This window comes from Aethina tumida, chromosome 5 (assembly GCF_024364675.1).
Source record: "Aethina tumida isolate Nest 87 chromosome 5, icAetTumi1.1, whole genome shotgun sequence".
NCBI lineage: Eukaryota > Metazoa > Arthropoda > Insecta > Coleoptera > Nitidulidae > Aethina > Aethina tumida.
In genome coordinates this window covers 27,278,563-27,306,558 of record NC_065439.1, presented here as the reverse complement: position 1 = coordinate 27,306,558, position 27,996 = coordinate 27,278,563, and the positions used below count along the sequence as shown (strand labels likewise).

The window sequence follows — 27,996 nt, the reverse complement described above, 5'->3', positions numbered from 1 at the left end:
CATTTATTCCACCGGCCTTTTATATAAAACTCACTCATCATTTCAGCACTTTTAAGTTGCGCTATTTAACTTTGAACGAGGGAGTTTTGAAGACTTGCTCTTTTTCGTTTAATTGTTCCTTTGTTTCGAAGGCTATTTGCGCCGGCTCCACTTGCAGGAAGCGAAGTTTATATTTGCCAGGTTTTCAATTTTTTTTTTGCCCAACGAAACGCCGTGCTGATTTTCTACATTTCACGGGAAGCGCTTCATTAACGTTTCAGACGCTCGACCCGATTCACATTTAAAAACGAAACGTAGCAAATGGAGGTTCCGGTTTAATTAAAATAATTGCGGGCATTGAATTAATTTAAACAAATTATGTATTTATCCCGTCAAGAACATAATGTATTTATGCCGAAAATGCAATTAGTTTTTAAAATTTCAAATGGGGAATAAATTAAATATTTAGTCTAGAGTTGGGGCTGAAGTTTAATTAAAACGTAATTAGTAATTGAACTAACACAACTCGGAGACAGGGATTATTTTAGATGTAATTGCAGCTGAAATATGCCGAGGAGATGGTTAAAGAGCTATAACATCTGGTCATAAATAAAATTTAGAATGAAATATGCAGGACGGCACGCTGTTTATATATTCTTCTGGGCCAATGGCATAGGCAGTATCGACGGGCGATATTTCAAAATTCCTCGGTTATACAATTTCGTCGGAACCAGATGTTAAATTTCGCATGCACTGTCAAGTTCGACTGCTTATTTTTCTAAAAAATTCAAGCTCATGCTACTTACAGGAAATATTGTTGCTGGGGTTACGTTTTCCAAGTAAGTAGTTTCCTGGATGATCTGTGAATATAGACTTCTAAGTTAGCATCTCGTATTCCATGTAAGTGTGTTATTTCACTCGTTGCTCGAGAATACGGAATATTTTTATGTGGTGATTTTACTCGGCTTCCTTCTTGTCGAATCTGAACAAAACAGAAATAAGATTACTTTTTTGTATCTTAAAAAAAGCTTTAATATATATATTTTTTTAATACTGCGTAGGCTAGTGTACCAAAATGTTATTCAAATTTTAATATATTAATTATTAAGTAAAAGATGTCTTTAAAAAAACCTTTTGATCCTTTAGACTCTTCCTATTACTTATTATTTAAAATATCGTTTAGATGAATGAGTCTGTAAGAAAATTCTGTGTGTAAATATAACATTTTCTGATCATAACTGTATAAATTTCAATCATAATAATTATAAATATTTATTTTTTGGCAATACCAAATTTTTTGGAAATATTTTTCTGATTTATTTTATAAAAATTAAAATTAGAAGAATAAATATGTAAAATGTATAAAATAAAATTTCTTCAAGAAAATATTTAAGTATATAAAATATTAATAAATACTGTAGGTAAATGTAAAATTTTCTAATTATAAATGTATAAATTGAAACTATAATAATTATAAATCTCTAAATTATTAGAATAAATATAATTTTTTATAGTACAAATTTTGTATAAATCTTCTTTTTCACATTTATTTTATAAAAATTAAAATTAAAAAAATAAATATGTAAATTATACAAAATGACAATTTCAAGAAAATATTTAAGTACTGTAGGTAAATGTAACATTTTCTAATCATAATTTTGGTATTATAAATTTTTTTTAGAAATCTTTTTGAGATGTATTTTATAAACATAAAATGTAATATTTTCAATTATAATTGCATAAATTTAAACTATAATAATTATAAATCTTTAAAATTATTATAAAAAATATAATTTTTGGTACTATAAAATTTTATAGAAATGTCAGATTTTTGAATAAATTAATTATGTATGTATTAGACAAATTATCGGTTAGTTTATTTTTTAAATTACCCTTGATTATTTCATATTTATTATAATATAAATGTTTGTTAAAGTAAATACCTACTGAAAAATTATTTGAAACAGTTTGATATTTTATGAAAAGTATGCTTATTTAGTATAAATTATAATATTTAAATTATAATAATATTATGTTGCCTTTCAATGTTAAATCAATTATAGCTTTTCAAATTTAATTTAAATTTATACATTTATACTTTCACATATATTCATTTGATTTAATATTAAATGAATAAATAAAATTCACAGTCAATATGTTGCAGTTTATTATAAATTAAATGAATAAAAATTGTTTGAAATTTGATGTGGATAATATTTAAATTAAACTCATATATCGAAATACTTTCATTAGAAAATAAATAACGATAAATTTATATTAAATAAAAAATTGTTATGTTAAACAACGTTAAAGTTTTTGTTATTTATTGAAATTTTATTAATTTGATTACGTCATCTAACATTTTATTACCAGAATTAAAATATATATTAATGTTAAAGTTTTTATACGCATATTTATAAGTTGCCACGCTTACTTATCAACATTAAGCACGTTTAACAGAAAAGCAAGAGAATTAAGTTAACTTTTCCTGAGCTGACACCCCTTTTTTACTCTGTGTTTGACAACAAAACAGTTTCAATATAAACCTGAACAACGGACGCGTTCATTTAAGTCACTACGCCAGAAAGCTCCCGTCTTATTCAATTTTTCGACGAAACAACGGGTGCGAGAAAGAACAAACAGGGTCGCAACAACAATATTGTCTGGAGTGTCGGCTACGTGAACGTGGCAATTTGGCAAGTGCCTGTTTATTAGAGCCGTGTTATGCTAAAAGTTGGAAAGCGATTACGAGGGACCGGATTAACACCAGCACCGGTCTGATGTCGTCCTGAAAGCCCCTAATGAAATTCTTTGATCCTCCCCGTCGCGTCCCTTCGATAACCACGACCCCCCTCAAAAACCGCCGGCCAAGTCTTGATTTTGAAGCCGGGCTTCATAGAAATTCATCAGTAACGTTCGCAATTAGACTCAGATTTATCTTTTGATTATGATGCTGGAAATACAAATTGCTACTGTGGCGAATAAAACCGTACAACAGTTTCGTTCCCTGTTTGATTAAGTCTCCTTTGGTTTCGGTCCTGCTGAATAAATTAATAGTGCCGATCTCCCGTGGGAGAAGTGAGCAGTATATTTTTCCTTTTTGTCAGACACTAAGTGGGTAAATGGCTTGGGTGATAAATCTACGGCCGAATTAAGGTTGGACTAATAGGTTTTCTTTACGCTTTTACAAGATGGAAATATAGTGTCGGAGAAAAAGATGTTACAATATTTAACCACGATTCCAGGCATTTATGTGTGACATGTTTTTGTGGGATTCGTACATTTCATCATTATTACAACCATCAGTTTGTTGTTTGTAACAAAGAACGACGAGGGTTTATTAGTTTATTCGAAAAGTTTGGGCCATTAATTATGAACCGGGCGACATTCGGGAATATACTGAGTTTATACAACGACGAATCTTTCTAGATTGTCATTTTCCATGTTGAGGGAATTACTGTTGCTCTGCAAAGAAATGATAAGGAACAAAGCAAAGTTAGTTAGAAACAAGCAAAATGGAACACGTTTACTCTAACTTTTAACATGTATACAATCAAAGTAATATTAAAACTTTGTAGTAAAATACCTATTTTAGAATTAGAGGATCATATAATTCTGCTGTCACCATGAATAAATTATACATGAAGAAGCTGAGTATAAGAATGAAGAACAGAAGAAGTCACAAATATTGGTGATTCTTTGGTTTTAAATGGAGTTTAGCTGTTTAATTGGAACTGAATAATGCCATTGACACGATAAAATCGCCAAAAACAACACATTCCGATTATTCAACGCAATCACAAACAATTTCACGGACCCTGAAGCCGCCTAAACTTGCTCTACATAACGGGTCAAAGTGTTATCAACGTTCGATATGTGCCACGAATATATGCTAATAGACCCATTAGATTCGCCAGTCGTTTTACAAGTATCTGCCGAAATGTATCCGAAACTTTTGTTTTATTTTTTCTTATTGGTTTTTTTGGGCGCCGTACACTGCGAACTGTGCAACAAAACGGCTTTGGCGTCGGTGGATGTGTGGGTTCACCGTGACCGTTCTAGCAGAGCGTTTTCGCGACGGAATGTTAATTTTAACACTTTGGATTCGTTCAGAGAAGTGGACGTTACGAGGGCTAACGTTACTAGACTTTGCGAAGGGATGATCAGGAGGATGCCCAGATTGGAGACCCTTTCATTGATTGGCGCCAATTTGCAGAGTATTGACGTTGATGCCTTCCTAGACGTGCCCAAACTGAATAAAATTTATTTATCAGTGAACAAATTAGAGAAAATAAGGAAGGGATCCTTTAACAACCTCGACAGTCTTAAAATACTGTACCTGTCTAACAACAGGATCGACTTCATAGAAGAAGGCACGTTTGAAAATTTTAATCAGTTAGAAGCCGTTTATCTGGACAGGAACTATTTGAGCAGCTTCGTAAGTAACGTGTTCAGTGGATGTCCTAATATAAGAGTGATCGACCTGAGTTTTAACCAAATCCATCAAATTACCGACAATGCCTTCGTCGACCTCAAACCCACACACGGGAGACTTCTGAATATCAATCTCAACAACAACAGGCTAGACCAATTCAGTGCCTCGTCATTGCTTTACGTGACAGCTGTGGATTTACGTCTTAAAAACAACAAGCTCAGGGATATTGACTCGATTTTCTTCAATGCAAAGCCACACAGCAAATTGAACTTCTCCAATAATAAAATTAGTTGTATTGGTGACGCCGTGGCAGAGGAGATGAGGAATTCCACCAAATCGGTGATCATTTCGAATAATCCATTGGAGTGTTCTTGCTTCGACAGAATCGATGACATTCTAGGGGACGAGATATTGGGTAAAGGCGAACTGATATTCGACACCAACTGTGTCGAACGCGTTCACTTCGATTAAAGTATGTAAATTTTGTAAATTAATTTAATGTAATAAATAGTTTAAGTTTTGTTAGTGGTATTTATTATCTGCAAGAGCGATGTGATCGTAAAATTGTTGACAAAAGTTGCTGGAATCTTATTAACTAATATCTAAATTTAGAGCCTATGACAACAATAAATTATTTAAGTACACATCATTCGATGGCAAAACAGTGATATAATATTTATGTAGTTGACTCGACCCAGTGTTTTAGTAATATTTTAATGGTCTGTATAAACTGCATGCATAAACCATACGTTAGAATCAAATCGATAGTTTATTCAACTCGCCTGAAAACTTTTAGTGCATGATATAAATCCGCATACCAAATTGTTTGTAGGAAAATTACTAATTTATTGATGCTACCGTTTTGAGTATAGTTTGTTCCCGTCTTGTTTTATTACCAATTAATTTGCAGATTAAAATGCTTCAATGAAATTTGATACTCTGAACTCGATAAAGGTAAATTTAAATGTAAAATTTCTTAGGCTATAAACTAGAATTTTAACATACCCATATTTTGTTTTTTTCTAATAACACCTCTAGGCACTGCAGACATATGACATATTAAATTAAATTTTAGCACTCACATTTACTCCCTTTTAACAACCAATTTTCCAACGACCTTATTTTTACGTTTTACGTTTCTCCCGCCATTTTACAGTGCCCTGGAAAATTTTCTTTTTGTCGGTTGCGACTTTATGCTTTTAAACTTGTAAAAGCTGTAAATGTTTAGTAAGTGTGTTACATATACGGTTAGTTTGAAACGTCGTAATAAAAGGATAGTAAAAAATACGAGAGATTTTAGGCTTTGTAAGATTAATTAGTCTCAAAGTACGTCTTTACTTTTCAAATACGGGGAGGTCTCAAATACTAAAGTTAAATTTAAAATTAAAAACTAAAATTATTTTAATATACAGTGAAAATTAAAAAAATATTACCAAAAAAAAAAAAGAAAAATAATTGATTTATAAAGTTATTTAAATTTTCTTGTGAAAAAATAAACTATTTCAAAATTGCCAAAATGTTTAATATATTTAATACTTTGTTTCTAAGTCTCTATTTGCCAAACATCTACGAGGCAATGAGTATCAACTTTTGGCACGTTTCTTGGGGAATTGAATTTCAAGTTTCCTCAACCAGGAACCAGAAGGCTTCTTTATTAGTGACACTTTTACCCCTCAGTGCTATCTTCACATCGCGCCATAATTTCTCGATAGTATTTAGGCCAGGTGATTAGATAGGCCAGATTAAAAGCTTAAAAACAGTTATACATAAATGTATAATAATTAATATAAAGTAAATTTTGTAGATATTGTTGTCATAAATAATATAATAATAATATTAGTAACAAAATCAAAACTTCTTTGTTAATAAACGTCGATAATTAAAAGTTTATAAAAGTTTAGATGATTTCACCTGAAATTCAATTATATTGAATTTTTTATAACTAAAATTTTTCTTAATAAATATACCTTTTTGTTAAAGAATATATAATTATGAATTTCATTAAACCTTAATTTCTATTCTCAATCAATAATTCATTGACTAATAAAAATAAATAATAATAAGTCAAATATATTACAATAGTGTCAGATCAATTTATGTAGGTATATAAAATTTAATTAAGTAAAGTGTCTAGACAGATTCTATGAAAGAAAAATTTAAAAGAAATCATGAATTTTCTTTAATATTTAAGTATTTAATAATATTTTTTATCAAAGAAAAATACGATATGTAAATTGTATAAAATGATAATTTCCTAAGGAAAATATTTAAGTATATAACACAGTAGACAGATATAAAATTTTCTAATCATAATTATATAAATTACTATATTAATTATAAATAATTATTTTAAAACGTATAAATTTTGATACTATAAAATATTTCATATTGTATAAATTTAAATTATAATAATAATAAATCTCTAAAACTATTATAAAAAATATAATTTGTAGTATTATAAATTTTTTTAGAGATCTTCTTTTTCAGATTTATTTTATAGATATTAAAATTAGAAGAATTAATATGTAAATTGTAATATTTAATAAATAATAGATAATTAAAATATCTTATAGAAAATATTTAAGTAAATAATAATAATAAACATTGAAAAATGAATATTAAATTATCTACTCATAATAATTCTAAATATTCAACTATTTTTGAATAAATTAATTATGAATGTATTAGACAAATTATTAGTTAGTTTATTTTTTAAATTACCATTGATTATTACATATTTATTATAATATATATGTTTGTTAAAATAAATATCAACTGAAAAATTATCTGAAACAGTTTGATATTTTATGAAATGTATGCTTATTTAGTATAAATTATAATATTTTAATTATAATAATATTATGTTGCCTTTCAATGTTAAATCATTTAATAATAATAATAATAATAAGTAAATATTTTACAATAGTATCAGATCAATTTATGTAGGTATATAAAATTTAATTAAGTAAAGTGTCTAGACAGATTCTATGAAAGAAATATTAAAATAAATCATGAATTTTTCTTTAGAATTTTCTTTAATAGTAAAAAAGTATTTTTTGCTTAAAGGTCTTCAAATATGAACCCGCAGAATTCATATTTTAATTAAGTGAAGGTGAAATAAGCTTTTCACAATGAATCTTCCACTTTCCATCGACAAAAACTAATATTATAATAATAGAGCCAGAAAAGTGTTAAAGTACAAAAAGCGAATTCATCGAAAAGCCTTAGATAAAGGACGCGCTCTCCATTATTCCCATCAAATTCAAAAGCTGCATTTGTCGCTCCGCCGAGCCATTGTTCCCGAAAAGCGGCGGAGCGTCTGGCAGATGCGCCACATCAGAGGTAAGTGCTCGGGAGGCCGTGAATTATAAAGCACGTTACATTTTTGTCATCCGCGTTTCGCGAAAAGATGGACCGCACACGTGTGATCAAAAGCGTCACCGGTACGCCGTTCCGGGTGCCACCCCGCCGAAGTCGAAGCGTAATGCACTCCGGAAACTTTGCGGATTTAACTCGAAAACACGGCAAAACTGAACCGGTGCGCCGGCACACTCGTTAGTATTCATTTTGTGTCTGACGGTCCGTTAATTAGCAAAAAAGCCGGCTTTCGGAGGGGCTCCGGGTTTCGGTCCGATATTGTCGCCGGTTTTTTATTTATTTTTGGGTTGGCGCCCGCGTTGACGATGAGTTATTGTTTGATTCATCAATTTACCTAGATGCGTCCAATGTTTTGCGAATATTGCCAGGCCGTGGGGGTTGAATTAATTGCGCCGCCCGGATTGAACGCTTAAATTTTGAAGCGCGACTGCGGACGCATCAGGCAGCGTCGTTTCACGCAATATTACCCAGATAGGGCGTTTTCATGGTAAATTGAATCGTTTCGGTGGAGCAAACGATATGTTTGTTCTGAATGTGTTTACACATCATTTCCGGATAATCAATAATACTTCAGGCTCCGTCGACTTCGCCCAAAAACTTTTTGCGGATACCGTCTAAAGCACGACTCTTCGAAAGACCATTTGTCATATCGCTGTTCGTGAAACTGGATCTAGACCGATAACTTTCCAGCGAGTCGATATTTTTCACATTAGGCGACCGTTAATTTCCTCATACGAGTAACGAGCGGCATATCCATCACGCCCGTCTGGAAATTTATGTAACAACTTATATTACTTGGTTCAGGTGACATTAAAATCAAGATAAATATGAAATTTTGTTTATTTCGATGTGTTTAGTTTGATGTGGTGGTGCACTTATTGGTGTTTTTCTTCTGAGTTTATTATGAAATGGCAATACTCTTGAAATTGATTAGAAATACATTTAGTTGCAGCTCATGAATATCTTTTCACATGACATCAGAATAGATATATTATTTAACTTATTAACAAGAAAAACTAATGGGATTCAGGATAAACAAATTTTATCCTACTCCAAAAAAGATTCTTTCCTAAGTTCCAGCAAAATAAAAGGTCTACTTTGAGACACAACTTGGTATTCATGTTTCTTCAATAACTGTAAGAAATAGATTACTACAAGGGAGTCTTCATGAAGAAGGCCAGACTATAAAACTACTACTGTCAGAGAAGAATAGATGAGTCAGAGCTGAGTTTACCAGTTCTCTTTTACACTGGACTTTAAATGATTGGAAACGAACGATCTGGAGTGATTAAGTCAAGTTTAATCTGGTTAGAAGTGATGAGATTTTATATGTAAGGCGACCTATTCATAAAAAGTTGAACTCAAAGTTTATCATATTCACTGTTAAACACGACGACAGGTCGGTAATGGTATGGGGCTGCTTTCAGGGATTTGGAATGGGTCCTGCCCTTTGAATAGAGGGTATCATGGATTGTTTTATGTATAAAGAAATATTGAAGAACAACATGGTACCGTATTCAGATAAAAATATGCCACTAAAACTTTATTTTCAATAATATAATGACCCGTAGCACACTTGAAAATATTTGAGGCAGTGACTTTTAAGTGAAAAAATTAATGTTTAATTAATGAAGTGGCTACCTCAATGTATCGATCTAAACTTCATTGAAAACTTATGGAAGAGAGAAATTAATTATTTAAGTTGCAAGTTAGTAAGGCACCACTAAAACCTCATCTAAAATGTGTGTCCCACTTACATCATTTTCATTTATTATAGACAGTGTACTAAAATAGATTTGCATCATTTAGATATTTTATATGAATCTGACACAATTAATTATTAAAGAAAATTGATATTCTTATAATAGTCTGAAATTTTGAGCAAGTTACTATAATTTCCTAGCTGAAGCATGAATAAAACATTCGAACAGACCCATAAATCATCGGTTATATTTTATTGCAGATAATAATTCTTCGGCCAAGGATTTCGTTCAGATTAATGAATGAACTCAACTACTATGATCTGAATATATTTCTATGGGCAATGATAAACAGTTGTAAGTTCACATAATTCGATAAATGAAAGAGTTTGTCATAATAAACAACAAGTTACGTCATGCCGTGCCTAAACGATATAAATCATAAACAAATCCTATTTATAGTGCTTCTAACAGCGTTTTAGATTTATTGGATCATGTATTAAACTGTCTCCATTCGCTCCGGCACTGAATTGTTAATCTTGGTTTATTGATGTATTTCATTTTATCGTCTCTTCGGCGACGAGACACTTTTTTTCATAAAACTGTAATTGCTTATATTCATTGAACAATTTTCACGGATTAGGGTTTATCTTGACTTTCGCTTTTGGCTGGTTTTATCGCACTTTACGCTACTCCAGAGGTATCCTTTTTAACGCTGATAACGTGGATTTTATAATGGGCCATTTGTTAGTCTAAATAATGGGGTTAAAGCGAAAACCAGCTCTTAAAATTTTATTTTATGCTCTTGTTTTAACAACACTCGTAAACTTATACGACATTTAAATTAAATCTATTTTTATCCACCGGTAACAGCGTCCAATTGAAAATTCCAACAATTACGTTGCGTTGGACCAATCAATGTCGAAATAATGCGAGCATAATGGGAGACAGGAACGGCAACGTGCAGATCATTTCATGGCCCGTCCACTATCGGGAAGATTTATATCGAGTAAATCCGGCCTAGCCGTGTACTATACTAGATTAATTTCAGGTCAATGGCTTTGAATTTCGACCAGTGTTTTGTATTGTAATCCGCAAAGTTTCGAGAAATGCGGATGTTGCCCCAGGGAAGCCATCGAAATGGCTTTGAATCTGGACTCCGGCAAGATATCCTGATTAAATCCCATCGAATTATATTGTATGCCATTCAACTTGCAACTATTAAGTTCTGATATGTTACATTATTTCATTGTAAAATCCAACAAGGTTTTAAACCTCCATAATATGCAGAAGTAGTGTAATTTTCATTTCTCCTTTATGTGTCATTTAAATTTATAGTCACATATTGTTGTTTCAGTTTTTATTGTGACTAAAATATGGAGAAGCTTTGATATTTTTGACAAGACTGAAGTTTACTTTTCTAGTGTTTTATATGTAGAAATTTATCACTTTCTTATGAGTTACTTGTACAAACTTGTTTATAAATGATTAGCTGAAGCTTCAAGAAAATTAAAAAACCAGCTATAGTAGATATTTTAGCTCAGAAGTGATTGCAAGGCCGAAATTTACTTTTCTAGTATTTTATATCTCAAAATTTAGCACCTTTTAAAAGTTACATGTACAAACTTGTTTATAAATGATTATCTTAAGCTACAAAAAAAAACAGCTAAACTAGACATTTCAGCTCAGGAGTGATTGCAGGGCTAAAATTTACTTTTCTAGTGTTTTATATGTCAAAATTTACCACTTTTTTAAAAGTTACTTGTACAAACTTGTTTATAAATGGTTACCTGAAGCTACAAGAAAATTAAAAAACCAGCTATAGTAGACATTTCAGCTCAGAAGTGATTGCAAGGCTGAAATTTACTTTTCTAGTGTTTTATATGTCAAAATTTACCACTTTCTTGAAAGTTACTTGTACAAACTTGTTTATAAATGATTAGCTGAAGCTACAAGAAAATTAAAAAACCAACTATAGTAGACATTTTAGTTCAGAAGTGATTGCAAAGCTGAAATTTACTTTTCTAATGTTTTATATGTCAAAATTTATCACTTTCTTAAAAGTTACTTGTACAAACTTGTTTATAAATGATTTCCTGAAGCTACAAGAAAATTAAAAAACCAGCTATAGTTGACATTTCAGCTCCGAAGTGATTTCAAGGCTAAAATTTACTTTTCTAGTGTTTTATATGTCAAAATTTACCACTTTCTTAAAAGTTAATTGTACAAACTTGTATATAAATAACTAGCTGAAGCTACAAGAAAAGAAAAAACCAACTATAGTAGTAGAATATAAAAACCAACAAAAAATTCTGATTTATTAGATGAAAAACTATGACCCTTCAATTTTTCAAACGCTTTCAAATTTTTTTAAATGTATAAAATAAAATTTTACATTAAAATAATAAAACAGCTTCCTATTAATATTAAAAAACATGTATGCAAAAGAATTTCCAATAGAAATACCTGAAAGAAAAATAAAAATATTGAAAAGAAAACACAGATATATTCCATCATTCGTGATCGACAACACATACACCGCTGATATCGTGAACATTGATTTGATTTCATTCTCGGGGTTTTAACCATCGACAGCGACCTGATAACGACCGGTTCGGCACGGTGTGCAATTCGAACTGCCGTAATTCGATTTCGGGACGGGGCCGCGTTGTGTTTTCCACGGCACGAAAAACACGACGTGCCGTCCCAAAGGACGTGCCTCGTTATTGTTCCTGTCCCGAATCAATAAGCCACATATTCTCTATGTAAATGAGGCCGGCCACAAAACGGTCTCACGTCCACTTCCACGTCGAATATTGGAAAGTAATCATTGTCGTTCGTTTTGTTTTGGTGCTAATTTCCTCGCAATTGGTTGCGTCACACCTGGTCTCAGAAGTGGATCTGGAACCGATATCGTGGCCATGTTGGCTAAATAATTCTATATTGGATTATTTTTAATAAAACTATCGGCAGCAGAAAAATCAATTTTTCTTAGTAATTTGTCAAATTAAAGGACATTTTAGTCAAGAATTACAACTCTATTTGGACTTCAAAAGTATCTACCACATTTTTTATTATTATATTATTGTTCCTGTATCCCTTAAATTGATTGTAACATATTCAATATTCAAAAACACAATAAAAATCGATAAACTTAGTGTCGAAAAAAGTTAACTTTGTTCTATCTTTCGTATGTTATAAATATTTATTAGTTTTTCATATCAGTCTCTAGAGAGACTAATTTGAGCACCTTAAAGTAGGGGGTGGACGTGTTTATCTTTATACTCTTCTTCTGTTAGTAGTGCCGAAAAGCTCCTCTATTTGAGTAACCTGTACCAATAATTGTGTTCAAATAAGTGGTCGCAATTTACCCAAACTATTTGAATTGAACGGTTTGATTGCGTACTAAATTGTTGACGGTTTGTGGTTTATTTAGTTATAAAACATTAACAGATCCACACATGAATGGCTCGCATTGCCCCGTCCGCAATGTCAATAATTGCACAATTTAATTGCTTTTGTTTGTCGCCAAAGCTAATGCACCGCACGACGTTTAGACGCAATTTACCCAACAATTCCGCCGAACTTAATTAACAGTTATATTTGAGCACATTAACGAATATGTGCCAGGCACTCCGGCCCGTTGGACCGCCACAATTTAGGTTGGAAAGTATCCGCACACTTTGGACCTGTTAGATCGGCGAACGAGCGGTTTTCGGAAGACCGCAGCAGAGAAAGTGTCATTAACAAATTATCCGCCGTTAAACAGGACCTGACCCCACTTAATTAAGACCCACGACAAGCAATTACGGCACAGCAAATATGTTCCGGCGCGAAATCAATGGCAAACAATTTAGCAAGTTTGATGGAGTTTCGGGGTTGGCGCGATTAAGCCGCAACTGAATAAATAATCGTGGGGGATGTTGCCGCCTGCTTATAAGTTACATCCAGACATCACACGCGAAATTAACCAATTTGTGTCGTATATCAAAATTCGGCCTTAATAAAACTTTGTTAAATAGACATAACTGTACAACTTATATTAGTAATATATCCTCATTTGATAATTATCTGGACAATCATAATTATCAATCTTTGAAGTATTGTGTACATTGGTTATGTTGATAAAATAGTTAAGATAATAATTACTATAATTATTACAAATTATAATTATCTTCATTGTTATTGTTAAATAATATTTTGAGGTATTAGATATTATATTCTAGTTTATAATCGTTAATTTTTTTAATGATCATTTTCTTAAATAATCAATGTTCATTTAACTTATTAACTTATTAAAGAGATTTTGCATAGTTAATGAACGTACAAGATAAAAATAATATAAATAATCGTTACATTTTGTTAATTACAAATAATTAATTAATGAAACACAAACTCTCTTCTTTTATATACCATACTCTTCTTTGATAATTGTCAGAATGATTATCAATTTTTGATAATTATCATTTTTTGAGGTACTCGAACTATTATTTTGTTTATGTTAACAAGGTTTTACATTGTTAACGAAGATACGAAATAAAAAATAATTTAAATAACTGTTAAATTTCGTTAATTCCTAATAATAATAATCCTTATTAATAAAAAACAGATTATTACTTTAGAACATCAATTAAAACAATGTTGGAAACTCTCTTCTATTATATACCATATTCTTTTTTGATAATTATCAGAATGGTTATCATTTTTTTGATAATTATCATTTTTCGAGATACTCAAACTATTATTTTGTTTGTGTTAAATAGATTTTGTAGCGTTAATAAAGGTACGAGATAAAAAATAATTCAAATAATTGTTAAATTTTGTTAATTAGAGATAATAATCATCCTCATTAATAAAAAACAGACTATTACTTTAGATCATCTATTAAAACAATATTTGAAATTCTCTTATATTATGTATCATATTCTTCTTTGATAATTGTCAAAATAATTATCAATTTTTGATAATTGTCATTTTTTGAGGTACTCGAACTATTATTTTGTTTATGTTAACAAGGTTTTACATTGTTAACGAAGATACGAGATAAAAAATAATTTAAATAACTGTTAAATTTCGTTAATTCCTAATAATAATAATCCTTATTAATAAAAAACAGATTATTACTTTAGAACATCAATTAAAACAATGTTGGAAACTCTCTTCTATTATATACCATATTCTTTTTTGATAATTATCAGAATGGTTATCAATTTTTGATATTTATCATTTTTTGAGTTACTCAAACTATTATTTTGTTTATGTTAACAAGTTTTTACATTGTTAACGAAGGTACGAGATAAAAAATAATTTAAATAATTCTTAAACTTTGTTAATTACACATAAGAATCATCCTCATTAATAAAAACAGATTACTACTTTAGATCATCTATTAAAACAATATTTGAAATTCTCTTATATTATGTATCATATTCTTCTTTGATAATTGTCAAAATAATTATCAATTTTTGATAATTGTCATTTTTTGAGGTACTCGAACTATTATTTTGTTTATGTTAACAAGATTTTACATTGTTAACGAAGGTACGAGATAAAAAATAATTTAAATAATTCTCAAACTTTGTTAATTACAGATAATAATCATCCTCATTAATAAAAAACAGACTATTACTTTAGATCATCTATTAAAACAATATTTGAAACTCTCTTATACTATATACCATACTCTTCTTTGACAATTATCAGAATGGTTATCAATTTTTGATATTTATCATTTTTTGAGTTACTCAAACTATTATTTTGTTTATGTTAACAAGTTTTTACATTGTTAACGAAGGTACGACATAAAAAATAATTTAAATAATTCTTAAACTTTGTTAATTACACATAAGAATCATCCTCATTAATAAAAACAGATTACTACTTTAGATCATCTATTAAAACAATATTTGAAACTCTCTTATATTATATACCATACTCTTCTTTGATAATTATCAGAATGGTTATCAATTTTTGATAATTATCATTTTTTGAGTTACTCAAATTATTATTTTATTATGTTAACAAGTTTTTACATTGTTAACGAAGGTACGAGATAAAAAATAATTTAAATAATTCTTAAACTTTGTTAATTACACATAAGAATCATCCTCATTAATAAAAACAGATTACTACTTTAGATCATCTATTAAAACAATATTTGAAACTCTCTTATACTATATACCATACTCTTCTTTGATAATTATCAGAATGGTTATCAATTTTTGATAATTATCATTTTTTGAGGTATTCAAACTATTATTTTGTTTATGTTAACAAGATTTTACATTGTTAACGAAGGTATGAGATAAAAAATAATTTATATAATTGTTAAACTTTGTTAATTACATATTATAATCATCCTCATTAATAAAAAACAGACTATTACTTTAGATCATCTATTAAAACAGTATTTGAAATTCTCTTATATTATATACCATGCTTTTCTTTGATAATTATCAGAATGGTTATCAATTTTTGATAATTATCATTTTTTGAGGTACTCAAACTATTATTTTGTTTATGTTAAATAGAATTTACAGTGTTAACAAAGGTGCAGGATAAAAAATAATTTAAATAATTGTTAAATTTTACTACATCTATCAAAACTTAGTTCTATTAGGTACCATATTTTATTTTGATAATTATCGATTATTATTGATTACTAATTTGTAATAATTATCATTTTTTGATTTTCTCAAACTATTATTTTTTATATTAAATATTTCTTATAAATATTTTACATTGATAAGTATCAGAATGTTTATCAATTGTTGATAATTTTAATTTGTAATGTGTTCAAACTTCTATTTATTCCTAATCCTAATTATTCTCTAATTGTTATTAATGTAATCTGTCTTGATAAGTATCGAATTAATCAAATGCTGATAATGAACATGTTTTTTAGACAATTTTAGGGAGAAACTCTTGATCTATCCTGATATAATTATCACTTGGTGATTATCTGCGGATCCATTAGTATTTTAATTAATATTAATCACGGGCCAATTATACGCCAAAAAAACCAAGCTTATAAAAAATTAAAACGCAATTAACATCGATCAAATATCACCGCAGCCCGTGGGCGCGGCGGGCAAAAAGCAAAGCAAACTTTTTCGCAACTTTCACGACTCCGCCGCGTACCCGTTGGACCCGAGAGTTAAAATTCCACGCCGAAACTTCCGGAATTAACTCATACAGGATTCGCATTATGTACGGAATGGAAATCTCTTGTTGCCCCGGCCCGGTTTAAAACTTTACTCGGCGTACTTTTTACTTACGTTGTTTTTTTATCAGACCCGGACCGTGTTGCTCCTCGCTTCCGGTTTTATTATCGTATCGTAAACACGTGGAATTTATGGCCGCCGGTAATCGGCCGAGTGTGTGCCGAGAAGTTCAATTATTTTTTTACTTCCATTTCGTACGTCGGCAGATAATGAAAACTGCCGTTAATTAAGTAAACTGATGTAAATTTAAATCCGGACGGTGAATTAAAGTGTGCCCGAACAAAGGACGTAATCCCCGGTTATTTTTTACGACGCGGGATCCTGCGGCAACGATGTCGCCGCCGTAACAGCCAATAAAATGTTTATGTTCGACAATTAGGGAAAGACAGTGTAACGGACACAATAAGACAAAACTCCTTGGGACAATTTAGTTGCGATTTATGATATTAAACGGTGACGAAAAAAGGGCCGTGATGAGTTAGCGTCAAGCTGTTGGAGCTCGGCGAACAAATTTAGACGTAAATGGAGGAGAATGAAATGTGTCCATTATTTAAGTGTAATGTTAAATGATGTTACTGCAGACTTCATTGTAATTACATCCCATAAAACATGGTTACACAGTTACTGTTAAACGTGTTTAATCCATATTTTATTTAAAGAAATACTTTTTTATATTTATCCTCTAGTATTTGTATTTTTGTACATATTTTATCTACTTAGGTCTCTCATTACTACTTTAATACATTTATTTTTATTTAATCCCTTATATATTCTGAGGACATCCCTAGGACGTCCAAAGAACGTACCAGGAAAAGTGATACACTCAGTAACTAAATTTAATATAAGGAGGCTTTTAGTTTTATATGTAGGACGTCCAAAGAACCTACCAGGAAGGTCCATTGTTTTCCAGTAAACGGCCTCAAAATCTCCCATATAAATATCTTCGTAACGACTCAAATAGACCCTCTCAGAATGGCTCATAATATAACTATTACGAATAAGCTCTTAGTTTTATAATTAGGACGTCTGAAGAACGTACCAATGAGGTGAAATATTATTTAATAATAGAATTATTATAGTATTTTGAGTATTTATCACTTTCGGTTAATATGACACTTAATAGAATATATTAAATTTAACAACCTTAATAGTATTATACTAATTGACATTTTTGTTTCAGAACTGGGAAGTGTTGAACACTGCGGTGCTAACAGGACAGCAAGTTTCGCAGGCGATGAAAGTTTTCATAGTTTCGCAAGCCGGCAAAGCAGCAGATGTTACATACCAAGCTTCTTGTCATTCCGAGGACGACAGCGTTTTAAAGGTAACATTATTATGGATTTGCCGTCAAAGAAATTGTTCACTAAACACAAATGCCAAGATTAATTTCAATAGTTGACGTCGGCTGAATGATATATGCGTCCGAGCTAGTTCGAAACTGTATAAATCTTGCATTTAACAGATATCAGGGCCGTAAATACGGGACATGACGTTTTCATTTGGGTTTTGGACAAATGACCATCGCAAAGGTTAAATTATCTAACCGAAGTTTGTATGTTGCGTCCAATGTAATTTCAGCCTTGTAAAGCCAATTTGTCGGATTTCTAAACATTTTGTACTAATGTTAAATCGTTGTATACAAGAGGGGTAATTCATTTTGTTTAACATCCATTTAATTATGTAGGCAGGATTTGATTACTCAAATAAAAAACTACATTTGGTTTGTGCCGATTCTAGTTGAAGATCATTTACTGGAAAATACTTATTTTAAGAGTTATTCACGAGAAATAATTAAATAAAATAGTCATAATAAAGTAACAACGCCTTATGAAAGTATGAGGTGAATAAAAGCCCGTATTGCAACTTATTAGGTCTTTCGCAACGTTACCTCCACCTAACACATCATCTAAACACATTCGAGATGTGTCCCAAGTCGCTCATTCCCATTAAGTCGACTCGTGACTGTGCAAATCTCGGGCTAATTCCGGCACAATTCTTAATTACACCGAGGAAAAGATCGTTTAATTAAAGCGGGAATGTGCAATAAAGGCCGGGTGTGAATTGTACTCGAGACGTTTGTATTCAACCTGTATGTGACAGCCTGAGAGACCCATTAAACATACACGTTAGAACATGTAGGTGAATGGAATAATTTATACCGGTTTATTTTACCTGAATGGCTGCGAAAATAATTGTATTAGAGTAATCATAAACGGCGCATGCATTTAAACAATTACTGCGCCATGATTACTAATTTCTCTACTAAGTTCCCTGAATTATTTTCTAACAAAAAATATTTGTCTAGGTGTCATCATCGTGTGGATCAGTTTATGTCGATGGCAGCGAAGTTCGTGGTTCAGTTAATGGATCAGTTTTGGTCAAATATGGAACGTACACCGGATTGGCACGTTTCACAGTGTGGATGCCCGAATTTCCTTTGGATCTGCAAGTGGGTGACACGCGACTTTCCCAACTTAAATCCTGGAGGGTTCCAGACTTTCATCCCAGGTACTTTGCTAATATTTATATTTAGATTATTTTCCTAACAATACTTATATTATTTCAGTGTAACCAAAACCAAAAGGAAAAAGAGATCTTATGGAAATTCTTGGGGTGCCAACTCTGATGACATGGGCAATGTTGTGGAGAAGCCTATTTGTAGATTGAGGTATCAACAAACACCAGTTGATGTATACGCCCATTTTATGGCAACAGACCACGAGTCTGGTCGTATCAGTTACCTGATCAACAGAAGGACTTGGCTCAGAGTTACCGACTTAGTATTGCCCTGGCTGAGAGTTAGTGATCCCAGGATTGCTAGTCTTCATGGCAGGATCTTACAAGGCATGTTCAAAAACAATTAAATATTTGCCAAACTAATGTTAACTGATTAATTTCAGGAAGAAGCACTGGTAGGACAGAAATTCAGGTGTTGTCCCCCATAACAAGTAGAGTATATGGAGCAAAGGAAATAAGGGTGGGAAATGACAAGGTTGGACTCTCCAGGTTGTCAGTACAAGTTGTATCAGGACTCCAACTAAATATCTCACCAGATAGTTCCATTGAAAATGGATATATAGCTGAAACAAGTGTGACCAGAAAATTGACAGCACAATATCAAGTGAGTACAAGATATTCACTCAACAAATACATCATTTACATCTTCTTAAATTTTAGGAAGGGCTGTTGGATATAGAATTGGAATTCTCAGACGGAAGTAAAACTCCATTAAGGGATATTTCGGATACCGATTACCATTTGGTAGTTGAAAGCTTGGACCCTGATGTCGTTGCTTTTGCTCCAATGGTGGCTTCTCATCATCCAAGAGTTATTGCCGTTGGTATGTAACTGTTAATTTAAACCTTTTGAATTTTATTAAGGATAAAAATCTTTATTATTTCCGTGCCAACACCACATAACTTAAGAAATCACTTTATTCCTTTTACAACAAAACGCTATTACATTTATGGACTAATTATATTCGAAGTAATGGCAGTGAATTGTGTCTTTTATAAAAATAAAAAAAGTTCATGTACATTGTCACGGAATCGTACAATTCAAATCTCCAACATCGATTTTTTAGGTGAAGGTAACGGTGACCTTCTACAAGTGACCCTTCTCCTCGCTGAAGAGTGTCGTTTAAGTGGAAGACCGAAGGGCAAAGCTGCAGGCCCATTAGCCACGGCCGCAGCTTCAATTGTGGTGGATTACAGCAGCAGTGATATATCACACAGGCCGGACATACTTCAAAACGATGGAGGCAGTTACGGAGGATCGAAGAGTTATTTAGATCTTCAGGATATCTTGAAGGGTAAGATAGGCGTTCTATAAATTGTGGGTAAAGATAACTGGTTTTTGAACATTTAGGTAATCCCATTCAAGATGAAAACTCAGTGGAACCCAACGTGCAAGCCAGACAATATCAAGGAGGGAAGAGGAATGGAAGGAACCATTCTTATGCACATATGACACCGTTAGAGATCAGCATGTACGTCCTCCTGGCAGCATTTTGTTGCGCCATCATGGTAATTCTCCTCAAAAATAGTTTTACAAGTAATTAATCAATGTGTGTCTTTAGGTTTTTGTTATTTCTTGTGTGGTGTATGCCTCCAAATTCAAAAACATAGAACCTGGTGTAACTGCAGGAGTGAGGGCTTCACCAGTTAATCCTGGCAGTCTTTCATACGCCAAAGAAACCAGAAAACCAAGAGAAACCACTACTAATGCTCATGATTGGGTTTGGTTGGGCAGAGCTACAATGGAAAGCTCTAATCGGTAAATAATATTTGATTCTCACAAAAGTACCACATAACTTCAACGTTATTTTTCAGTAATTCCACTGTGGCCAACAACAACGCAAACGAGATGCGCATTACAGCAAACCCGTTGAATTTGAATTATGTAGACCCAGATGATTGTTTGGCAACGAGTTTCAGTAACCCTAACCACATTGAGCTACCATCTAAGTCTGCTCTGCAACAACACGAAGCCAGTACTTCGAACAACAACAATGGTGGTCGTCAGATCGACAGCAGTACTTATTGTAAGAGCAAACCTAACGGTGGTGGCGTTAATACTACTAATACTAATGATAATGACGAGCTGCAAGTTTGGTACGTGAAACAAAATTGTGTCAATGTAAACTGAAACCTACATACCTATATCTAGATTTCTTTTTACATTCCTAAAGATTCCTGTAATGCAATAAAAGGTACATTTTTATTAGTGGTATTATGCTCATTTTCAGGAATAAACCGACTCCACCACCCCCATTGCCGCCCCATGGAGCTTTATGTCAACCACAGGTATCCGTGGAACCAAGAGCCAAGTCCACTGTAGTCGAGATCGAAGCAGAAGACTACAGACCACCGGTACCACCGCATCGTAATATTGGAATCACCGCTAACTCATCCATTGAGTCCACACCTCCAAGGAAGCACCACCACAGAAACAGGTTGGAAGTATTAAATACTTAATATGCACATTTGCTCATGGTCTTTTGTAGAAGTCAGGAGAAAGGGATTTACAGGCCGCCATCAATTGATTACAACAAAGCATCAGACTTCCCAAGACCGCCAAGTGACATCATAAAAGACGGTGACAACAACCTCAGAAGTGTCTTCGAGTTCGACGACGACCCACATGAAGATCAGAACAAGAAAACGGAGGCGGACGAGTCCAAAATCCAGTTCGTGCAGTATCCAAAATCCCCAAACGCAAACAGTGAGTTAAGACTATTCCAAATTTGTGCCATCTTATTATGATATTACTTTCAGACAGAAACAGTGCTGAGGTAAAGAGAGCGACTATTGTAGGAAACCCAATGTTTAGTGCGACTGACAATGGCACAGAGTTGACCACCACTCAAGATCTTCCTGGTCTTGATGACTTACAGCTGGATATGGATTATGACCAAATTATGCATTATTTTGAGAATTTAAAGGCAAGTTAAATGTCCAATTTGTATCAAAAACGTTGCTGGGAGTGCTCTATGTTGAATAATTGCTTTAAGTTCTAGTCACTGTGGACTGAGCGTCCACCAAAGTCACTAACAATTCGTCCATTGAGCAATTACTAACAAATTTATTTTTCCTCGTTTATCATTTAAACTTACACGACTGCAATGAACAAACAATGAGCTTTAAACAGTATAAAACCTAGTTTCATTATCTTTCTTTTAGGAGTCAAATGCCTGAGTAGAGGAGATCATTGCAAAGATCCGCGACATACTGTTGTCGTTCAGCGAACAGTACCGTGCCTCGGCGCTGAACGGCAACGTAACGGGGCCGGATCCCACCCGTAACATCAACCAGAGTTTCGACTACTTCTTCGACCACCTCAGCGAATCGTACGCCTGAATTTCGCGTTCTAGGGTCAATTATACTCTCGACTATAAGACGACTCGTGCTCGTATCTAATTTTAATGAGCCACGAACGTCAACTGTATCATCCGTGTATACCCACTATATATATAAAAAAATGTAGATTTCTGTATGTATATGCATGTTGATTCGTGTTGAGGCTCGGCAATAACAAGAACCGTCCACGAGTAGGCTCAATTTTATTTTACTGATTTGTAGTACTATGGAGTTGTGGATGGTTTGGGTGTCGAGCCTCAGGATGGAAGACTTTCAACAAAATAAAACGCAATTGCAAGACTGATTTATAAGTTTTTTCCATTGTTTTCAGCATTTTTCAAGATAATTCTACTGTTGTATTGATTATAATTTGAATTGCTTTCAGCTGTAAAAATATGTAGCAACTTGTATTATAATACATAATTATCGATCGATATTTTTGGTTTTAGACAACTGCCCCCAACAAATTAAAACGAACAAAAAGTATCGTTAGTAGCCGAGTTGATTAACATTGATCGCACAAACTTTCGGCAGAACTGTTTAAAATCAAAACTGTCCAAAGTACTTGTATAATATAATAGGTATATAAATATATACGATGTATCGAGTTTTGAGAATATAATTTGAAGCGACAACAAGCGATTATAAGGGGTATATAAAAAAATTGAAAAACTGGGTGTTGCGATGGATTTTTGCAGTGATCATATATTGTAAACATAAACTAATTGTCTAGTCAAAAGTATCTTAGCTTTATTTATAAAATAAAAAGTATTTTATACGAAACATTTGCCATATTTAATGAAAAATTCGTACATAGATGCACAACAACGGTTCCTCATTGCATATTGCTTCTTTTCTGAATTTATTTTTGTATGTGTTTTGTTCAGGGATAAAACATACTTTTGACTAAATGTGTATTCTCTCAAAAGTATGTTTTAAAGACTGTTTTTAATTTTATTATTAAGATGTTATGTATAATTGTGTATATAGTAGAATGTCTAAAACCGCCCTGACTGATAATGAAAAAAAGGGTTTGTATTCTTGAGTTATTCTAAAAGTCATATATACGTATGTTACAATAGTTACTGTTTGTGCTTTGAGGCAAAAAAAGCAACAACTTATTATATATGTAGCATGCAATAAATGTAAATTTTATAATTTTCATTTTTGTAAATAATAACGGCGAACACTAAACCTAAACTAAATTGCTTTAGGTCTATAGTTATAGGAATAAAAGAGTATCCAGACTCTAGTCTTCATTGTATAACTTGAAAATAATTATTAAAAAATTATTGTGTATATCTATAGATGTTAGGAAAGTGCTTTATTTGGAGAATACTACTAGCATCACAGCTTTATTAGAATGGAAAACACAGTTTTTAATGTTCATTTACGGGTGTTATGCACATACCTTACCTCTTACCTACTTAATCTTCCAAATGTTTCTCCTTTTTTCAAACAGTATTATTTCCATGTTAATATGAATTGTTAACACCAAAATTGGTCACTCATCACGAGTTTTCTCCACAGAAATGCTTGTTAATGAGGTGAGTTGGTGTTAAAAATTCCGGCTTTACTTAAGTTTTGTATATATAAGATTATGAAAATGTTATAATTGTTATATAAATAGAAATTCTTCTGATATTGTGCTTAAGGAAAATTGATATATATGTCTATCTACATCACATCAAAGTAGTGCTCGACAGTAATACTCCACATAGAAGTTTTTGTACCATTTTAGTGACATTACCATTTAGAACACACGATTTATTTAATCTAATTAGAGTCTTCTGTTAAAAATTGGATCAGTGTTTCGTCAAAACATATCAGAAAATATGTTGAATGGATGGCCAACAGAAGACTATCACTAGGTTTCGTTTCGAAATATTAATTTGCTCTTACAACGGAGGATATTGATGTAAATTGTTGAGTCAACTGATATATGTACAAGTACAATATTATAAGTTACCAAAACAAATCAGTAAAATAAAGTATTTGTAATTGTCTGTTTTGTTTTATTTATTTTATTCCCATCATTCATACGTACTAATAATAAATTCCCCAAAAAATTCACCAAAATTATGATTTTTAGCCCTTAACCCAGCGTAAGGGTTGATAAATTAGTTACTTTAGACTTACCTGGAGAAGTTCACATAAGGCTGAATGTTGTCTCTCTGAGATTATCTGTTGAAAAAAAAATAGTATTTATTATCAATATTATATTCAATAATTTAAGTTTTAATAAAAATGTCTGTTTCCATATTTGGGGAAAGATTGGAGAAAATTTCGAGATTATTTAAGTTTGATAACATATTAATTGTCACATTTTTAATTAAAAGAACTACATTTTAATTAAGATTAGTTAAATGTTAATGTGAAAACTACAACAAATAATGGTAATTTTGATATTAAAAATAATTATTTATTAGTCTTTTGAATTGATACCAATGAGTAGATAGTTAATTCATTAACTGATCCTTCTCTTAAGATTATAAAACATAACATAGTTTTAGTCAGTGTTCGTATTATATATTCATAATTTACACCCACAAATAAATTATCGAATTGCAATTTATTTATATTAATTTAATTATTATTTAGTTACACTCAATAAATCCAATTTTCTTATCCTTAATAATTAATAATATTTTTTCAATTTCTAAAAAAATATTTGAAAGTGTTTGTATATTTAATATGCTTGAACTTTTTTTGGTAGATCTGGTGAAAAATAATTGACCTATATTTTAATGTGTATAAATATAGCACGTTGTCCTCCAGAAAAAATGTGTAGTTGGGAACGGTATAAATAAAAATCCCACTTTATTTAATTTAACAATTAATTGTTACTTCTTTAATTCGAAGAATAAAAAGCATTATTTAGTGCGTAATTTTATTATACAATTATTAAAAAATATACATTTAAGGTTTGTCTTTAGAGAATATTCTTCTAAATTCATTTAAAAACTAACAAATTTATATCACATCCCATTTAAAATTTGAATTTATAGATATAGGTGTTCTTAAATGTGCCACACCTTAAAGGATTGTGCAATAAACACAAATTACATAAAAAAGTACTAAAATAAACAATTTCAATTTCAAAACATGATTGTACATAATGCTTTTAAAGAAACCCTTCTGTAGAATACAAACAATACTGTCTGATTTAATTTTTTTGGCGTGAAAAAAGCATTCGTAAAATATCCATTTAAAGTGGTTTGCTCCTACTGTAGAGTTTTGTTTGATTTAAATTTGTGTAAATTAAGAAGGGTCGTGCGAAATTTGATCGGAGAATACCATAAAAAGACCAAAAGCAACGTTCAATTCTAAAGCGACAGAGCGATTGTGTGTTGAATTATTAAAAAGCTTCTGATGAGTTTAAAATTGTATCGACACGTGGTTGATCAAGAGAAAGAACATAAAGGCGAAAAGTTTTCTAGTGACGAGTGATGTAATATTATATGTTACTATACCCTACAGTCAAAAACGGAGGTGGAAACGTGTTATCTCACGGCTTTGGTAACTTGTTCAATTTATATATAGTATGTATCGTTCAGGTAGATACAAGAATATTACCTAAACCCACCTTGGAGGAAATTATGCTTTTGCAGATAATTTTTTAACTTGATAACGACCTCAAACACATTTCACGACTTGGTGGTTACATGACAAGAGGTCATAACTCGACTTAAGGCCAAGCCCATTTTATATTATTATTTTAAGTAGTTTGGCACATTTAAATCATTTACTCAGGAGACAAAATATTTTTTTAAACGATACATTTGGATAAGGGGTTGTAAAAAGTTACTTATTCAGTACTTATGAGCCTGGTTTATTTAAATTAAATAATTTTATTTTTGTCATAAAAAATAAGAAAACATAATTTAAATTTGAATTTACATATAAATTATTACGTGAATTCTTAGGAACATAAAACAACATAATTCTAAATAAATCTCAGTTTTAACGTGTATAATTTAATTGTATGAATAAATTAACACCTCCATTAAAATGTATGTACACAAATTTTATACCTACACACTACAAATACATTTTATAAGATTAAATTAATGGAAACAATGCAAACAAAATAAATAAATCAGTTAATGTATATGTTACGTGCATATATTTGCATAAATTGACACCTTCATTAAGCGAAGTGTATGCAGAACACTCAGCAGGAATGCGAACTGTGGGTATAATATGCGAATCCTGCTGGTCAAGTCTTGGTTTGCACACACGCATCATATGTTTGCGTATATGCGAACAAACGAAGAGACAACATAGATAGCCCAGTGGCCTACATTTGTAATTTCCTTGTGTCGGCAGCAGGAACATCATAATCGACCGTGTTGGTGAGTGGGCAGAAAAAATGCTCTTAGGAATAGGTAAGAAGGGAACCTTAATGGCTCTTGTGTTTTATTTACACGGTTCACGCATTTCATACATCATTAAAATTTTTAAATTTGCCACATTAATTAAGTTATATATTTTTATTTAATAGTGGGACTTAATTATAACGTCATGTCTCTTGTATAGTTTATATTTTCTGATGACTTTAATTGACTGCTAATTAACTGGTGAAAGCTTGAAGAGATGATAGATGGGAGAGTAAATTTATTTTAGGATAATTTGACTATTTTGAATCTGTACTACACTTTAGCATTTCAACGATGTAATAAAATAGGGAAAAATATTTTATAACTAGATGTTAGTAGTATATTCTGAATTCCCTTCAATATTGTCACGACAAAATGATGTAAGCAGTTTCGTATTGCTTCCTGAAAAATATTGAGTTTCATACATGGCAGAAACATTATTTAATGTGGAATATCAAATCTCAGCAATGGCTAAACTTGCTCTCTGAAACCCAATCTGCAATTTAGGACGGGACTAGCCAAAAGAGAAGTTTCGGACGGATTTTAGATTGTACGTGTAAGCGAATGCATCCACGAATGAAATGTAATACACACAAAAGCCTCAAGAGAACGTTTTGCGGATAACATAATCTGCTACTCTTTACTGAAAATTACTTTTAATGTCTACACAGAAAGAAAAAGAGATTAGAGTTCATACAAAAAAGAATTCTTTGTACAGAACGACGTATAAATCAACTGACGTGTTGATTTTTAAAATTATTTATGTCATTATCAAAACTCTATTTTTAAATTTTAAATAACTGTCGATTAAAATGCAAATAATGGACAAAGTAATCAATGGTATATCAAATAGAAGTTACAAGAGGTTGAACATATCGATTTTAATTTTAGTATCATTTTAAAATGTTTGACTTTACAGTCAGTTTAGTGAAATGGTAATGAAGCCTTTTGTGATGTCTGAACAATTTAAATTTGGCATTTGTTTTAGCACAATTTGTGTACTGACATTTGAAATAACAAAGTTGGTATTTGGGCGTTAATTAT

The 27,996-nt window shown here is 31.5% G+C and overlaps 2 protein-coding genes across 4 annotated transcripts in view; both read left to right on the top strand.

Annotated features, from left to right (window-relative positions):
- LOC109602942 (transmembrane protein 132E) overlaps positions 1–24,579 on the top strand; it is a 108,806-nt gene extending 84,227 nt beyond the window's left edge. The window contains exons 7-19 of one of the 3 annotated variants that reach the window (XM_049967657.1): positions 17,896–18,039; positions 19,021–19,223; positions 19,282–19,559; positions 19,616–19,836; positions 19,893–20,055; positions 20,299–20,526; positions 20,598–20,740; positions 20,794–20,990; positions 21,047–21,328; positions 21,463–21,669; positions 21,721–21,938; positions 21,992–22,158; positions 22,397–24,579. In XM_049967657.1, the coding sequence (XP_049823614.1) occupies positions 17,896–18,039; positions 19,021–19,223; positions 19,282–19,559; positions 19,616–19,836; positions 19,893–20,055; positions 20,299–20,526; positions 20,598–20,740; positions 20,794–20,990; positions 21,047–21,328; positions 21,463–21,669; positions 21,721–21,938; positions 21,992–22,158; positions 22,397–22,411 (2,466 nt within the window). In that variant the 3' untranslated portion in view covers positions 22,412–24,579. Of the gene's footprint in view, positions 1–17,895; positions 18,040–19,020; positions 19,224–19,281; positions 19,560–19,615; positions 19,837–19,892; positions 20,056–20,298; positions 20,527–20,582; positions 20,741–20,793; positions 20,991–21,046; positions 21,329–21,462; positions 21,670–21,720; positions 21,939–21,991; positions 22,159–22,396 lie in introns of those variants that run through there. The other 2 variants (XM_049967656.1, XR_007548123.1) reach the window with 2 other exon arrangements.
- LOC126265620 (SLIT and NTRK-like protein 6) lies at positions 3,773–4,935 on the top strand. The gene has a single exon (XM_049967667.1). The coding sequence runs from the start codon at positions 3,854–3,856 to the stop codon at positions 4,883–4,885; it is 1,032 nt and encodes a 343-aa protein (XP_049823624.1). The 5' UTR covers positions 3,773–3,853; the 3' UTR covers positions 4,886–4,935.
- Positions 24,580–27,996: the final 3,417 nt, after the last annotated feature.